The sequence below is a fragment of the Megalops cyprinoides genome, chromosome 19 (genome assembly GCF_013368585.1).
Source record: "Megalops cyprinoides isolate fMegCyp1 chromosome 19, fMegCyp1.pri, whole genome shotgun sequence".
NCBI lineage: Eukaryota > Metazoa > Chordata > Actinopteri > Elopiformes > Megalopidae > Megalops > Megalops cyprinoides.
Window position 1 is genome coordinate 960,723 of NC_050601.1, and position 17,037 is coordinate 977,759.

The 17,037-nt window shown below is 49.2% G+C and overlaps 1 protein-coding gene across 1 annotated transcript; it reads right to left on the reverse strand.

The window, feature by feature from the left end:
* Positions 1-1,795: 1,795 nt before the first annotated feature.
* Positions 1,796-16,710, reverse strand: LOC118794486 (adhesion G protein-coupled receptor E2). Its single transcript, XM_036552749.1, has 20 exons — positions 16,464-16,710; positions 13,971-14,054; positions 13,214-13,351; positions 12,618-12,798; positions 11,998-12,194; positions 10,916-11,053; positions 10,069-10,200; positions 9,461-9,504; positions 9,218-9,331; positions 8,033-8,186; positions 7,420-7,539; positions 7,048-7,238; positions 6,787-6,957; positions 5,243-5,437; positions 4,407-4,624; positions 3,915-3,981; positions 3,404-3,495; positions 3,061-3,229; positions 2,586-2,681; positions 1,796-2,423 (listed from the first exon to the last, which is right to left on the reverse strand). The coding sequence occupies exons 1-20, from the start codon at positions 16,492-16,494 to the stop codon at positions 2,382-2,384; spliced, it is 2,574 nt and encodes an 857-aa protein (XP_036408642.1). The 5' UTR covers positions 16,495-16,710; the 3' UTR covers positions 1,796-2,381.
* Between the last annotated feature and the right edge of the window lie 327 nt (positions 16,711-17,037).

Below are 17,037 nucleotides of genomic sequence, written 5' to 3' on the forward strand. Positions count from 1 at the left end.
AGCCTGGAGCATATTATAAACATTATCAAAATGATTGAAATTCATTATTGATAAAAATTGTAATTACTATTTAAAAATAGTTAATGTTGTTGTCAAAATCTCAGTGTTATTCGTGCAAGGTGTTGAAGGGCCACAGAAAAACCACTCTTAAAATAAGATTTATTTATTTAATTTAATATCTCAAAAGCTTTTTGCCAATAATATATAGAATATGAAAACAACAAATAAGAAATACATTCAAAGGACAAGAAGCATATTTTTTTCTTCATCAGGTAAAGAAAATCATCTCCTTCTGTGGGATGCCACTTCCTGTGGGATAGCCCTCTGCAAAGCAAACCACCAGAAGCTAACCTTGAGAGCAGTTCCCCTGAGAGCACTGAGACCCAGGGAGCAGTTCCCCTGAGAGCACTGAGACCCAGAGAGCAGTTCCCCTGAGAGCACTGAGACCCAGAGAGCAGTTCCCCTGAGAGCACTGAGACCCAGAGAGCAGTTCCACAGTGCATTTGATGGTTTGCTTGGAGAAAGCAGCATTTTGAGCGAAGCATGTAGATTTGTGGGAGGTATCGGGTCCAGTGATGGATGCGCAGGTGTGTGCCGCCACACACGCTTTTGGTTTGTTTCGTTTATTGTTTCTTGTGTTGAGTTGGCATGTGCTGACCTCCCTTTCAGGTGATAGATGTGGACTCTGCCGCTGTCGGCCAGAGGAAAGATGCGTGTGGCGGCAAAGCTGGAAGGAGAAGATGCTGCCATTTTGGGCTATAGCGGTTGCTTTGTGTCCAGATACTTAACCAAACCAACCTCAATGAAGTTTCGTGCCAACAGAGCTGATTTGGCTAACTATGGGCAATGAGATGGGCAGCTACAGATTCTCGTGTCTTTCTCCTAGTTTCGGTTGTGATGAATGAAATGGCTCTCCGATGTAGACATTCTTTAGCTGTTTAACCTGACTCTGGGGTTTGTGGGGCCGTGGGGAGGTACCTGAGGTACCTGTGGATGGGCACACACACTGGGGGTCAGGGATGCTGGTCCTGCAATCAGCCCAGCTTACCGCTGATCCTCAGTCAAACATTAAACGGATCTCATCCTTTCCTGTTGTTATTTGGTGAACCTGCCTGCAAACTAAACAGAAATGCTTGTAATTCGTACACCCAGTCACATCCTCAGCTAAGCTGGTAATTAGGTAAAACCAAGTTATGTATGTTTTGGGAGTATTTAGGATTTTTAAACAACTTTTAGTATATACCAGATTTTTAGATTTTTAATAAGCCAGCAATAAGTCCAGAAACAGGTTTAAAATTATGACTGTACAAAATTTCAGAATATTTAATTCATAAATATATCTTATGCACCCGTTAAGCAATGATGATGAATCAATGCAAGATAATATGACTTTTACAACATCTCTGTGAAATGGTTAAGATTGTCTGAAAATGAAATTCAGCGTCTCTGCTCTTTTCTTTCTGGGCGGTGTTTGCTGAGGTTTGTGGCAGTTAAGGCTTATGGTATGGCCCAGCACTGAATCACCCATCTGAGGACAAGGCTTCAGTAGCATGGGACTCAGGGCCAGATCATGGGTCACCTGCAACAGGGAAACCCCTCCCTGAGTATCCCCAGCCCATTTCCCCAGCCGGACAGTGTGTGTGTGCAGCCGGACAGTGTCTGTGTGCAGTTCAGTATTGTGTGTGTGCAGCTGGACAGTGTCTGTGTGCACTTCAGTATTGTGTGTGTGCAGCTGGACAGTGTCTGTGTGCAGCCGGACAGTGTCTGTGTGCACTTCAGTATTGTGTGTGTGCAGCCGGACAGTGAGTGTGTGCAGCCGGACAGTGTCTGTGTGCAGCCGGACAGTGTCTGTGTGCAGGTTGGGTTGGGCATGTCTCCACACGGATTGCTGCTGTCCCTCACATGCAGGGCCAGTGTGGGAAACATCGCCACAACAGGAGGCGGTGCTGTAGGACGGCAGAGGAGGGGAGTCACACAGGTGAGTCACACCTTGAGGAAGGGACAGCCAGGTGACCGGAGGTAGCAGCCACCTGCAAGGCTTCTGCAGCACACCCAGCGATGAAATGCCGCCCCAACCCCCCCCGGGACCTGACTTTAGGATTGCATTGCGTTACCCAGTACACCAGTTCTAGCATTATCCTCCTCATTTCAAGCACAGATTAGCATTGCTCTCCTTTACAGAATCCACCCATAGCCCAGCTCTCCCTGGCCCCATCTGCCAATAGAAACACACCGCCTTTCAGAGCTTGCTAATATAAAACATTGGACACAAGCTGCAGCTCAGATTCCCATCTTGTAAGTAATGACCTTAAAAGGTGCTGGGGTCATTAAGGAGAGGTCAAAGCGTCCGGTGCAAAGCATGCTGGGATGTGACGGGCCCCTCAGATCTGCGACTCCCTTGTGTGCTGAACGCTCTTGGATGCCTGTGAGACAGAAAGCAGGCAGGCCATGACTTCACTGTGTGTGAGCGTGTGTGTGTGTGAGCGTGTGTGTGTGAGTGTGTGTCTGGATGTGTGTGCGTGTGTGTGCGTGCATGTGACTTTGTGCGTGTGGATGTGTGTGTGTGTGTGTGTGTGTGTTTGTACCTGGGAGTTGCTGGACCGGTTGCTGCTGAAATCTGGGTACTTCTTCTTCTGTGATGTGCAAATTCTTGACAGAAACATGGCGTACTCCTCCCTCACCTGAAGGGGGCAGCATAGAGCAGTGTGACCCTCAATGCAGGGCAGTACAGCCAATCTGTGTCACATGTCATATTTCCTGCAGATATTCTATGCTCAGTTGTTTAAAGGGGTCCAGATAATTTCCCCTGAGATGTTTCAGGATCAAATGGCTCATAATAAGAATAAGAATAAGAATGAGAAATACTTTATTAATCCCGAAGGAAATTTGAAATTAAGCATGCCCACATGGCTGTTTGAAACCATTCATTAATTCAGTTACTTTCTAGAATCTCTTGCTTAAAAGTCAGTCATGGTAGACGCGTATCACTCAAGTAACACTGACGGTAAGAACTCAGGTATAGAACAGGTACAGCGCCCCCCGGTGGTAGAGTATAAGCACCTGTTTGGAGAGCAGGCAGTGCATGAGGAACACCAGCGCCCCCTGCAGGCTGTTGAAGATGGTGAAGAGGTAGGACATGGGGAGGGTGCTCTCCTCAAACTGGAAGGAGCCAAAGATCCACATAATGCCCAGCACACACAGCTGTGCAACAGCAGTGATGGTGAATGCCCTGAGGGGGCGACAGAGAGTGTCTTTACGCATGTATTCACAGTACCTTTGTTGTACATACACACAGCAAGTAGCAGGCATTGTGGCTGGTTAGATTAAATAACAGTGTTAGAAAAACACACAGCAAGTGCCAGCGCTGCTGTGAAGCAGCACAGATGGAGTACCGGACACACACTTGATTTTGCGCAGGGTGCTGAGATCTGGGTTGAGGCTGTTAAACTTCTCTGCCAGCTTCCACACTGTGATCATGAAGAAGAAGGAGTTCACCTGCGTGAGACAGAGACAAAGGAGAGATGCTTTACCACATAAAGTTTACCACATAAATCCGCTGCATGAACGAGCATTTCTCACATTCAGGCGCTGCTCGTGCGTCTGCTGGTTCACATGCAATTTAAAAAAGAGTGAAGAGAAACTGACAAGCAACTCTGAGACTGGATTTCAGCACCCAAACTAGTGGTATTTGTTAGAGTTAAAGTTAGAAAAAGAAAGCATTTTATGCCATTCAAAATAGTCTTTTTACAATAAAGCTGGATTTATAGTAACAGCCTTTTACTACAATGAGACAGAGAAGGAGTGGGAGGGGAGGGAGAGGAGAGAGGGAGGGAGGGAGAGGAGAGAGGGTTTTGGGGGGATTTCATGTACATTTCCAGGTCTCTAAGAGGAATACAGGAAGAGGCTGGACTCACAATGATGATGATGCAAACAGGACCGAAGAAACTCCAGATAAACCCTCCTTCCAGACTCAGCCAACAGCTGCAGGATCACAGACAGTACTGAGAAACATAGCACTGACACACTCACACACACACACACACACACACACACTCACACACTCACACACACACACACACTCACACTCACACACTCACACACACACACACACACTCACACTCACACACTCACACACACTCACACACACACACACACGTAGAACTGGGACACATAGCACAGACAGACACAGAGAGATCCACAAACACACAGACAGACGTTTACATTTACATTCACTTTTACATTTATTCATTTGGCAGACACTTTTATCCAAAGTGACTTACAGGTGAGGCAGAGTACAACACAGACAGATTGACAGGCAGACAGAGAGAGATTCACAAATGCGCAGAAAGACTGACAGACACAGAGAGAGCCACAAGCGTACAGACAGACAGACACGGCCGCCTTACTGCCTGTCTGTGCCGTATCCGTTTGCGTTGGTGATGGCGGAGATGGCGACGATGACAGCGGGGAGTCCGTAGCCGGCAGCCATCAGGTAGCGAGGACGGAGCGTGGTGTTGAACACCAGCACCACCATGCGGTACAGCTGCACCCCCTCCAGACACATCCAGCAGAACGCAGCCAGGAACAGGAAGTGCAGCAGACCCGCAACACATGCACAGCCAACCTGGGGGTGGAGAGGAGGTCAAGCACTCGCTAACACACACACACACACTCGCTAACACACACTCACTAACACACACACACACACACTAACACACACACACTCACTAACACACACACACACACACACACACACACACACACACACACGCACACACACACACACACACACTAACACACACACACACACACACACACACACACACACACACTCACTAACACACACACACACACACACACACACACACACACACACACACACACACACACACACTCACTAACACACACACACACACTCACTAACACACACACACACACACACACACACACACGCACACACACACACACACACACTCACTAACACACACACACACACTCGCTAACACACACTCACTAACACACACACACACACACTAACACACACACACTCACTAACACACACACACACACACTCACTAACACACACACACTCACTAACACACACACACACATACACACACCATCACTAACACACACACAGACACTAACTAACACACACCCACACACACACAGTCACTAACACACACACAGACACGCACTTACATACACACACACTAACATACGAACACACCGTGACACACACCTTGTTTTTTGTGCTGGATATGCCGGCGAGGAAGAGGAGGTTGGCGAGGAAGAGGCTGATGCACAGGTGCAGGTGTATGGTGTTGCGGGTTCCCTGGATGGACCGGACGCAGGAGAAGGTGATGATTGACAGGAGTAGGCAGACCAGCGAGATGGACAGGCCCACCCAAGTGATCAGCTGCAGCTGGAATGAGTCCTGCCAACCACCAGACACCATGTCAGAGACACACACCAGATCTCCCTCTCTCCCTCAGAGACATCAGCTCTCCCTCTCTCCCTCAGAGACACCAGCTCTCCCTCTCTCCCTCAGAGACACCAGCTCTCTCTCTCTCCCTCAGAGACATCAGCTCTCCCTCTCTCCCTCAGAGACACCAGCTCTCCCTCTCTCCCTCAGAGACACCAGATCTCCCTCTCTACCTCAGAGATACCAGCTCTCTCTCTCTCCCTCAGAGACACCAGATCTCCCTCTCTACCTCAGAGATACCAGCTCTCTCTCTCTCCCTCAGAGACACCAGATCTCCCTCTCTACCTCAGAGATACCAGCTCTCTCTCTCTACCTCAGAGATACCAGCTCTCTCTCTCTCCCTCAGAGACACCAGCTCTCCCTCTCTCCCTCAGAGACACCAGCTCTCTCCCTCTCCCTCAGAGACACCAGATCTCCCTCTCTCCCTCAGAGACATCAGCTCTCCCTCTCTCCCTCAGAGACACCAGATCTCCCTCTCCCTCAGACACACCAGCTCTCTCTCTCTCCCTCAGAGACACCAGATCTTTCTCTCTCCCTCAGAGACACCAGCTCTCTCTCTCTCCCTCGGAGACACCAGATCTCCCTCTCTCCCTCAGAGACACCAGCTCTCCCTCTCTCCCTCAGAGACACCAGCTCTCTCCCTCTCCCTCAGAGACACCAGATCTCCCTCTCTCCCTCAGAGACACCAGCTCTCTCCCTCTCCCTCAGAGACACCAGATCTCCCTCTCTCCCTCAGAGACACCAGATCTCCCTCTCCCTCAGAGACATCAGCTCTCCCTCTCTCCCTCAGAGACACCAGATCTCCCTCTCCCTCAGAGACACCAGATCTCTCTCTCTCCCTCAGAGACATCAGCTCTCCCTCTCTCCCTCAGAGACATCAGCTCTTCCTCTCTCCCTCAGAGACACCAGCTCTCCCTCTCTCCCTCAGAGACACCAGATCTCCCTCTCTCCCTCAGAGACACCAGATCTCCCTCTCCCTCAGACACACCAGCTCTCTCTCTCTCCCTCAGAGACACCAGATCTTTCTCTCTCCCTCAGAGACACCAGCTCTCTCTCTCTCCCTCGGAGACACCAGATCTCCCTCTCCCTCAGAGACACCAGATCTCCCTCTCCCTCAGACACACCAGCTCTCCCTCTCTCCCTCAGAGACACCAGCTCTCCCTCTCTCCCTCAGAGACACCAGAGTTTCCTGTGATACAGAGGGTAACAGTGTGTGGGACCTGCCTCTAATGGAAACCCTAATGAGGCCCTGTTTGTTTGATGGGAATTTCTGAAACCTGGAGAACGTGCGCGTGCCTCACCTTCATGTCATACAGAGCCATGAGCACGGCGAAGCTGCTCAGGTGAGTGCAGGTGCACACGGTGTGTGTGCTGTTGGACTGCGTGGCATTGCAGCCCTCCTCTGACCACGCCCCTCCGTGGATCTCTGCATCCCAGTACACACAGGTGTGGCTCCCGTCCGCAGGGGCTTCCTGTGGGAGGGGAGGCCAGGGGGTCACGTGCCGGAGTCAGGACAGGTAGAGAAAAACACGCTCTTCTGCAGTCCTTTGGAAAGGCCTCACCTGCAGGTGTGAGAAGGTGAATGTGACCGGCTTCTCCAGGTGTTTCGTGTGCTGGTTGCTGACGCTCGCGGTCACCACTTTGGAGTCCATCACAAATCGGACATGATCCCGGTCTCTGCGTAGCCCCTGGAACGAGCTGTTTGTGGACGACTCCAGGCCTTTGAAGCTGAGCAGAGAAGCCACTGCAAACCCTGGAGCAGGTCAAAGGTCAAGAAAAGCGCCATTGTTGCTTTTTTAAATTTCAACATGTCATGTATATATATATATATATATATATATATATATATATATATATAAAACTTAGGATGTAAATAAGTGAGTGTCCTGTTGTTGATAATGATGATGATGCTGATGGAGGAAGGTGATGGGTACCTGGGTAGGTGCTGTCAGCAGCGGTTTCCCAGTGGGTGTCCAGGTGGGCGTGTTGAGAGGGGGACAGGCTGATCTCTCCCTGTGGTGATGACCTCCCTCTCTCCACCAGGAACTCCACCTCTGCAGGGAGGGAGCGTGTGTGGGCATAGCTCTATGACTCCTGCTGCCTCTCACTATTTTTAATTGCCTCTCAGCTGAATAATCTTGATTCAACATCTGTTGAGAATTAACTGCATGAAGTCCTTTGTGAAATAAGTTTTCATTTGTTCTGTTATTTTTTCAAAAATATATTTTTCTTATGAGTATTTCACAAAGGGCTCACAGCAAAGAATCTAACAGTTGCCGAATTCAGATCCGAGCTCACTCATTGGCTCTGACTTCCAATCGGTGGGACTAAACCTTCACACCGCAGACACCCGGGGTTAGAGCTGAAGGCATTGTGCACTGCAAGATCAGAAGGCAAAAACGTCTCATGCAGAGGTTTAAACTGGAGCTTTAAACACTGTTTTTCTGTAGCTGCTCACACTCCAGCCAACCCCAATTTCATATTCCCAAAAATCCCACAGAGCGGTGCACAGACAGGACGGCAGAGACGGCTTGCGGGAGCCTGTACCTGTGTGGTCAGAGGCCTTCCTGGTGTGGGCACTGTTCAGCAGCGGCCCAATGAGTCCCAGGGCATCCTCTACCACACCCAGAAACAGCGTCACTTTCTGGTTACTGTCCAGCGGCCCGCCCGAGAGAAGATCATCTATTATGGACAACAGTCTCTACAGAGAGTGGGAGAGAGAGAGGGAAAGAGAGAGGAGGGAGAGAGGGAGGGAGAGAGAGGGACAGAGAGAGAGGGAGAGAGAGGAGATGAGTAGGGTCTAGCTGTGGCCACACACCCCTCACACGTGCACACAGTTTTATTTTGGGGTCGTATTTAGCACCTGCAGCAGCATCATCACTCAGCTAGAGGCAGCCTTTCTTCATAAACAGGTGAATGGCTGACTGGAAGGAGGAGGGTAGAGGAAAACCACACTGGCAATTCTGAACATGACGCAGACATTAGTGTCTGCACTTTTTCATGCAGTTGAGATGGGGAGACCAGTATAGCACTTTCTGGGGGTTTATACAATTTAGGTCATGTTTTATTTGGGACGCTGATATACAGTAGCTTTGTTTGGGGCCTGCCAGGACTGCAGGTCAATTGTATATACTGTTCGTATCACTGGGACTTGCAAGACGATACTGTAGGAGTCATCAAGGTAATGGTGCCCCCTAGGGTGAGGGAGAGTTATTACCATCGCCATCGTCACCCCCACAGTCTTCATCAATGTGGTATTAAAACATGAGAAGTTCCTTTGTTAGTTTGTTGAAGTTTGCGTAGTTTTAGCTTAGTGAGGTTTGTGTTGTTGTTGGTCACTGTAGATTTGTGCAGTTTTAGATAATTATAGCTTTTGGTCTGTGGGGCTGTGGGTAGCTTTTGGTCAATGGATGTCTAGTATGTCTAGTTTTTCATCAGTGGGGTTATATGTAGTATGTAATGGGGGTATAGTTTTTGTTCAGTGGTATTTGATGTTGCCTCTTGTAAAATGTGTACATATAGTTTTTGGTCAGGGGGTTACATGTAGTTTTTAGCCAGAAGAAATTGTGTAGTTTTTATGAGCAGGTTCTTTTGTTCTTTCAACTAGTACATGTACATTTTGGAAAGTGGGTTTCATGTAATATTTCATTCGTGAAGTTATATGTAGTTTTGGTCAGCGGTGTTGTATGTAGTTTTTGGTCAATGGGATTTTATGTTTTCTTAGCTCTTTACCTCCAGCAACATCTCTCCATCGGGCTTCCCTCCTCCTCTGGGAGAATCACCGCTGCTCAGGACCAGACAGCTGTTCCTCATCAGCAGGAAGATTTGCTCCAGGCCTGCTGCAGTCTGAGAGAGAGGCACCCACACAGAAAACACAGTCCTTCTCAGTGGGATTGTGGGTAACACGTTCAGCATTCCTAAATCTGCATCTATGAAGACAGCAGATTAGTACAGCGCAGGATGGGTGGGTCGTACCTGTTCAGGTGTGCTCGGAGGGGTGAATCGCTTGCAGGTCAGCTCTGAGGGAGAAATGGGAGGGTTGAGAGAGACATTGCTGTGGGACACACGGATCAGTGACCCTGATGGTTAGTTTGACCTCCAGCAGAATTTGGCAAGGACATCCCAGCAGTTACACCCCAAAGGGATTCAGGCACAGAGTTATGGCGCTCTGTACAGCTTCAATGGAAATTCATACCTCATCACTGTCTACAATGTGAGGTGAGAAAAGGGGTGGGGGTGGGGTGAGAGGCGGAGGTGAGAAAATACTTCCACATCAAGACTAGTGCGTTACACTGGGGCAGCCCTCTATCTCACATCATAGTTCATTACTTCTCTCTGCTCCTCCCTCACTGGGGTGATGTTTTCTGTTTCCAAAGCATCATTGTTATTTCATTTGTTAATTTGACAAAAAATGTGAAAATAATTGTTAATAATGTAGTGTGCTCTATAACAATTCCTTTACGAAAAGCGCTAAATCAAGCAAATGACTCTGGGGGTCACAGTGCTCAGAGAAGTACTTCTGGGTCAGGGTAGCAGAGGAGGATCATGGGGCTGTGTGCTCTCCTCCCTGCCTTGCCTCTTACCTACACACTTTCCCCGGTCGCTGCCGTAGTTAGTGAGTCCAGGCGGGCACTGGCACTGATAGCCGCCCTCTGTGTTGTGGCAGGCTCCACCCATTCCACAGATGGATGTGTGAGTCAAGCACTCATCTACATCTGCAAGAGAGAGGGGTGCAGGGAGGGAGAGACGGGAGTCAGGGACAGGCCTGAGGCTGGCACAGTGGCACAGTGGCACAGGCCTGAGGCTGGCACAGTGACACAGGGATGAGGCTGGCACAGTGGCACAGTGGCACAGTGGCACAGTGGCACAGGCCTGAGGCTGGCACAGTGACACAGTGGCACAGTGGCACAGGGATGAGGCTGGCACAGTGGCACAGGGATGAGGCTGGCACAGTGGCACAGTGGCACAGGGATGAAGCTGGCACAGTGGCACAGTGGCACAGGGATGAAGCTGGCACAGTGGCACAGTGGCACAGGGATGAGGCTGGCACAGTGGCACAGTGGCACAGGGATGAGGCTGGCACAGTGGCACAGTGGCACAGGCCTGAGGCTGGCACAGTGGAATCCGTTGCGCAGATACCCTTTCTTCTCTGAGCAAAGCAAAGTTCCCTGCAGAGTCCGTCACTGAGGCGAATGTGTCCTCCTGCCTCAGCGGGCAGCAGGTGGGCAGGAAGCCGCTCGGCTCAGACACTGCGGGAGGGACGCTGTGCAGGCAGGGTCAGGGAAAATCCAGTCCGTTCCAGGCTGGAATATCTGCACCCTTTACCCAATCTCTCATCTTCATTTCTCAATACGCCCTCGGACTGGAGCTTCCAGCTCCTGCTTCAGGTGTGCACACACACGTTTGGTTGCCATGACATTCAGAGCTCACCTGAGCAGGGGGCAGGGATGGGGCCATGCCCGGAGTTATTGAACCCAGGTGGGCAGGTGCAGGTGTATGTACCAAATGAGTTTGTGCAGGTTCCGTTCCTTCCACAGACTGGAGGATCTCGCACACACTCATCCTCATCTGCAGAGGAAACACAATCACCCCCTATCTGTCAATCACACAGCAGCCTGTCAATCACCCCCTATCTGTCAATCACACAGCTGCCTGTCAATCACCCCCTATCTGTCAATCACACAGTTACCTGTCAATCACCCCCTATCTGTCAATCACACAGCTGCCTGTCAATCACCCCCTATCTGTCAATCACACAGCTGCCTGTCAATCACCCCCTATCTGTCAATCACACAGCTACCTGTCAATCACCCCCTATCTGTCAATCACTCAGCTGCCTGTCAATCACCTCTTTTCCTGCCTCTCAGTCAGTCCCTGCTGTCAATCACCAGTGTTCTTATTTCCAAATAACCCTACATAGCTGCTTCAGTCACATCTGCTACCACGTCGTCCCAACATCACCAACAGGTGTCAGAACAGCTATTGATGAGTGCAGAACAGGAATGAAGCCAGGCTACTGCTTGGTGTGTGGAACAGGAGTGAAGCCAGGCTCACTGCTTGGCGTGTGGAACAGGAGTGAAGCCAGGCTCACTGCTTGGCGTGTGGAACAGGAGTGAAGCCAGGCTCACTGCTTGGCATGTGTGTGAATCAGTGTGTTGTGCTGCAGAAACAGCACATTCAGTCTGGCCCACCTTCAACCTCAGAACACACTGAAGGGACTAATACGTCACCCTCAGCAAAGTCTCCCAGCATTCATATCTAACACAAATGCATACATACATACCCCACATGCATTGCACACACACACAAACCCGCACACAAAACACACCCCCCGACACACACACACACGCCCCCCGACACACACACACACACACACACACACACACACACACACACACACACACACACACACACACACACACACACACAAACCCACACACACACACACACGCACACACACACACACACACACACACACACCCAGACACGGTTGTACATGAGGGAGATCTCACCTTCACATGAGCCCTCTGACTCAGTGAAGCTGGTGTCTCCTGACCTGAGTCTGAACCCAGGGTCACACACGCAGGAGTAGCTGCCCTTCGCATTGATGCAGGTAGCATGGCTGCCACAGATGCTGAGCCCTGCTTCACACTCATTTCTGTCTGCACGTGTGGAAAGAGACAGACGGCGGGTGAAGAGGAGAGTGATGCTGCCGCACGCAGACATCGGAAGAAAGGGCTCATAACCCCTTACACATTCGACCCCAAAAATTACCGAGGCATCTGTGTGAACAGTAATCTGGGGAATGTGTTTTGTCGAGCTGTAAATTAAAGACTGCTGCAGTCTTAAAATAAAAACATTAAAATCTCCTTGCATTATTCATTTGCAAAAAGCACTGATTTGTTTCAGCTTTCAGCTTAACACCAAGAGAGAGGGAGAGAGAGAGAGAGGGAGAGAGAGGGAGAGAGAGAGAGAGAGAGAGAGGGAGAGAGGGAGAGAGAGAGAGAGAGGGAGAGAGAGAGGGAGAGAGGGAGAGAGAGAGAGGGAGAGAGAGGGAGAGAGAGAGAGAGAGAGAGAGAGGGGGAGACGGAGAGAGATGCAGAAACGGGGGGAGAGTTAGAGCAACTCAGACACAGAGAGGGTGAGAGAGAATTTCTGACCTTCACATGTGACTCCTAGGCCAGCCATAAATACTTCTTTCCCGTTGCTGGGGACGAATCCGGTTGGACAGGTGCAGAAATACGATCCCAGTGTGTTTTTGCACTCTGCGCCAGGGCCACAGAGCTCCCTGTCCTCAGTACACTCGTTTATATCTGTACAAAGACAGGAAGAAGGCCTGCCGTTCACCCACACATCAGGAACTGCCCGCAGGTATGACCAGCATGGCCATATCACTGACCACGCCCTAATCAGTGTTACCTTATCAATGACCACGCCCTAACCAGTGTTACCCTGTCACTGACCACGCCCAGAGATAGCCCATCACTAGCTACACCCTTGCCATGGTTGCATGATTTCACATCTGCATGGAGGCATTTTCCTTACATATCAATGGGGGATTCCAATGGTCTCTCCTTCACCAAAACATTAAGCAGCAACACTCCTTTTGCATAAACCACAACCTTCAACCTGACCAAGACGGCACACATGCAGGTGCGGTTTCCGATAATCCCCCCAGCACACAACCACACACCGCACACCTTCAGCTGAGGTTTCCAGCAGACTCACCTTCACATATCTCCAGAGTGAAATTGACTTTGCGAGACTTCGTGCGGAAGCCAGGATCACACTGGCAGTAATAGCTGCCGTTGGTGTTGAAACACGCTGCATGGTGGCCGCAGACAGGAGCCGTGCATTCATCAATGTCTGTGAGGAAGGACAGCGGAGACACACTGAAACAACCAGGCAGACTGCAGCAGCGGAGACACGCTGAAACAGCCAGGCAGACTGCAGCTCTCACGCTGACACACTACGCTCTGTAGCAATGTTATTACAGACACTCACATAGACATACACTGAAAGACACATATTAACACAGCTGCTTCATAATGCTACGGCAAAGTGTTCAGGGATTACAGTTATGGGACATATGGGACTGAAGCAGAGCGCCTGATCTAAGCACACTCTCCACTAAACCTCACACCCGTCAGTTAGTCTGACTCTGTGCACCTCAGAGACAGAACGGAGAGGGTTGCTAACATTATTTCCCTGATCGAACATCCTCAGGGATCTTCAGCGGTTGGATGAGCTGTAAAATTCTCCAGGCAGTTGTGTTATGCCTGGAAGTACTTGTATGGCGGTTAGTAACCATTGCTAATATAAGATTGGTCAGGCGCTGGTCAGGGGTGGGCTTAGGGGAGGGTCTCTTTCTTCACTATTTACCAAGCAACGTGTATAAAATGAAAAAATGTAGAAACTAAACATAACAAATAAATAAATTACAATGTGTAACATCAGTTACAATCAGTAAGGAGTGAGAACCTACCTGTACACTTCGTATTCGAAAGCCTCATGAATCCTACAGGGCACTGCGAGAGGACCAGGCCTGCCAGCAGGGTGAGGTGGAGACCTACAGCAACAGACCAGGGAGGACAATCATCTTCATGTTTCACTACACTAAATGTCTGTCTGTCTGTCTGTCTGTCTGCCCGTCTCTCTGACTGAGTCTTAGAGATCAATGGGATATACGTGGTTTATCGTGGTACTCCTGAACTGCTTCAGAGGAAAGGCTGCTGTTTAGCTGTCTGATACGTAAAAATGAAGGACCATACAGAGTTTCTACACCCAACACCTCTGACAGACAGACCACGCTAGCGAGATACGGCGATGCTGGCCTATTACCCAGAATGCCACAATGTTGGCAGGATGTGAGAAAAAGTGCCACAATGTGTGTAACTGTGTGGGAATCCCAAACACAAGGTAGGTTTTTGTCATTTTTCCAGTGGTAAGCAGAGTGGGGGAAATGTGACCTGTGCCAGCCAGTGTGGACACTCCAACACTTCACAAAGTGCCCCTTCCTGGACTTCCTGCATTTGTTTCTACAGTAACGCTTCTCAGGAAGTACCCACGGGGGCAGCAGCAGCAGTGACTGCTCACTACATTCATAACTGGGGTACTTTGCTCTGTAGTACATAAGGCGTGCAGTTTGTCATCAGTCAGGCTGAGTATGGTGGAAGCTTTTGCTTTTTGTACAGTTTGTCTCTCATACTTGGACATAGATGCTCATACATACTCATTCATACTCATTCATACTCACACTAACAATAACCTGGCTATAGATCACACATTGCAATATAAGAGACTGGTGAGAAATGGCCACACTTGTGTGTCTTTGCCTGTCAGGAGACACAAATTTTTAAAAGGCATACATAAAGTGGACTGCAGACGCTATGATCAGCTCTACCTGCGGAGCAGGAGGATCCAGTGCAAACCAATTAAAGATAAATTTCACGCTGACTTTTTTCACTCAGAGAGTTACACAGTCCTTGCAACAGCTTGCGGAGGGAGATTGTAATGCCAGATTTTAGATCAGGGGCAGTGCTTGTTTGGCTGAGGAGCCTGTGCTTGTCATTAAACTTTTTTACGAACTCAGCTTTTTCCTATGCACTGTTCAGCTGTCATTGCCTGGATCATGTGACCAGGCCAATGCAAAGCTGCATGCATGCTGTAAGCAGTCTGAGGGTTTTAAACCGAAGTACATACAAATAAACATCTACATTTCACTTCCGTTTGGTTATCTGGCGGACGCTCTTACCCAGAGCGACGCGCGGGGAAAGAGAAGACGCTGAATGTGATGAAGCTGGATGAGGGAGCATGCACACTGCATGCAGGTGACCGCGATTTAACAACCGCCATACCCCACCCAACCAACCCAATGCGGGGGAGTGATACATATGCACAGCAAAGAAAGTACGCAGAATATATTGCAGTAATAATATATAATATGTGCTTCTTCAATGTTGATCTGACCGATGGATAATGGAAAGAAGACAGGAAAGGAGGCCACGCCCACACAGGTGACACCCCTGTCCCCGTCACCCACAGGGTGCTCCTCTGTTCCCCATTCCTCCACCCTCATGCCTGCCCTAATGTGACCTCATGGTAAAAATGTGGGATTTCCAGCCGTAGCGTCTGGGGTTCAATTGCTTCTGATTGGCTGTGGAGGGTTACATGGTAAATGATGTCACTGCTAAAGGTTTCAGGCACATTTTTGCGTACATGCTGTAACTCTTAACAGACACAGTTCTGACACAATGGTCCACTGTGTGCATTACATCACACACACACACACACACACACACACACTCTCTCTCTCTCCATCTCTCTCTCTTTCTCTCTCTTTTTCTCTCTCTGCCACTCCCAAACACACACACACACAACATATACAGCAGTGGAAAGTTTCAATTCTGCTTTGGTTTTGTGTCAGAGGCCATTTCTGAGAATATAAAAGCAGAGAGACGTCATATCCTCAGTGTCACCCAAAGCACTAACAGCACCAGAACAACCACACTCTCACTATCACACACATACACACACACACACACACACACACACACACACTCTCTCTCTCTCTTCATCTCTCTCTCTTTCTCTCTCTTTCACTCCCACACACACACACACACACACACATACACACACACACACACGCACACTCTCACACACGCACACATACACACAGAACACACACGCTTGCTTACACGCACACACACACACACACACACACACACACACACATATATACACATACATGCGCACATACACACAGAAAATACATGCTCGCTCACACACATACATACACACACACACACACACACACACACACACACATATGCTCTCCTCCATGTCCACACCATAGACATCACTGATGCTGTCTTTCTAAAACAGTTTCCAGTTAATCAGGTGACCTATTTCTACTTAAAACACACACGTCTCCATGGCAATGTGGTGACTTACTGTGACAGTAAAAATCGTGACTCACCCAGTATCAGCAGATGTGCTCCTGCTGTCATGGTAGAAAAAGAAATAAAAAAATCAACAAACAGGAATGAAAGAAAGCAGAGAAAAGGTTTTCTCCAGAGAAAGTTTCAGCTCCAGCCTCTTCCCCAGGTCACTGTGGGTAGAAATAAAGGAGTCCAAGTCCACTGCTCTCTTAGCAAGAGAATGTTGCTGTGGAAGTCCAGAAATCTGTGCTGTCCCGTAGCCAAACTACAGTACTGCTCTGTACTCGGTCTATACTCTCTCTGTACTCGGTCTGTACTCTCTCTGTACTCTCTCTGTCCTCTCTCTGTACTCTCTCTCTACTCTCTCCTCTTTCACTCTGCCTCTCTGTACAGCGTTTGCCGCTCAGTGGAGCCACACCCCTAACAGAGAAGGAGGAAGGCCCCTAACACAGAATGAGAAAGACAGAGAGAGGGAGGATGGAGGGAGGGAGACAGAGAAGGAAAGACAGAGAGAGACAACGGACAAAGGGAAGAAGTGAGTGGGAAATTTGGAAGTGTTAGCACTAATTTTTGGCGATGAAAAACAGTTTTAAAACACTGGGTCCTCTTAAA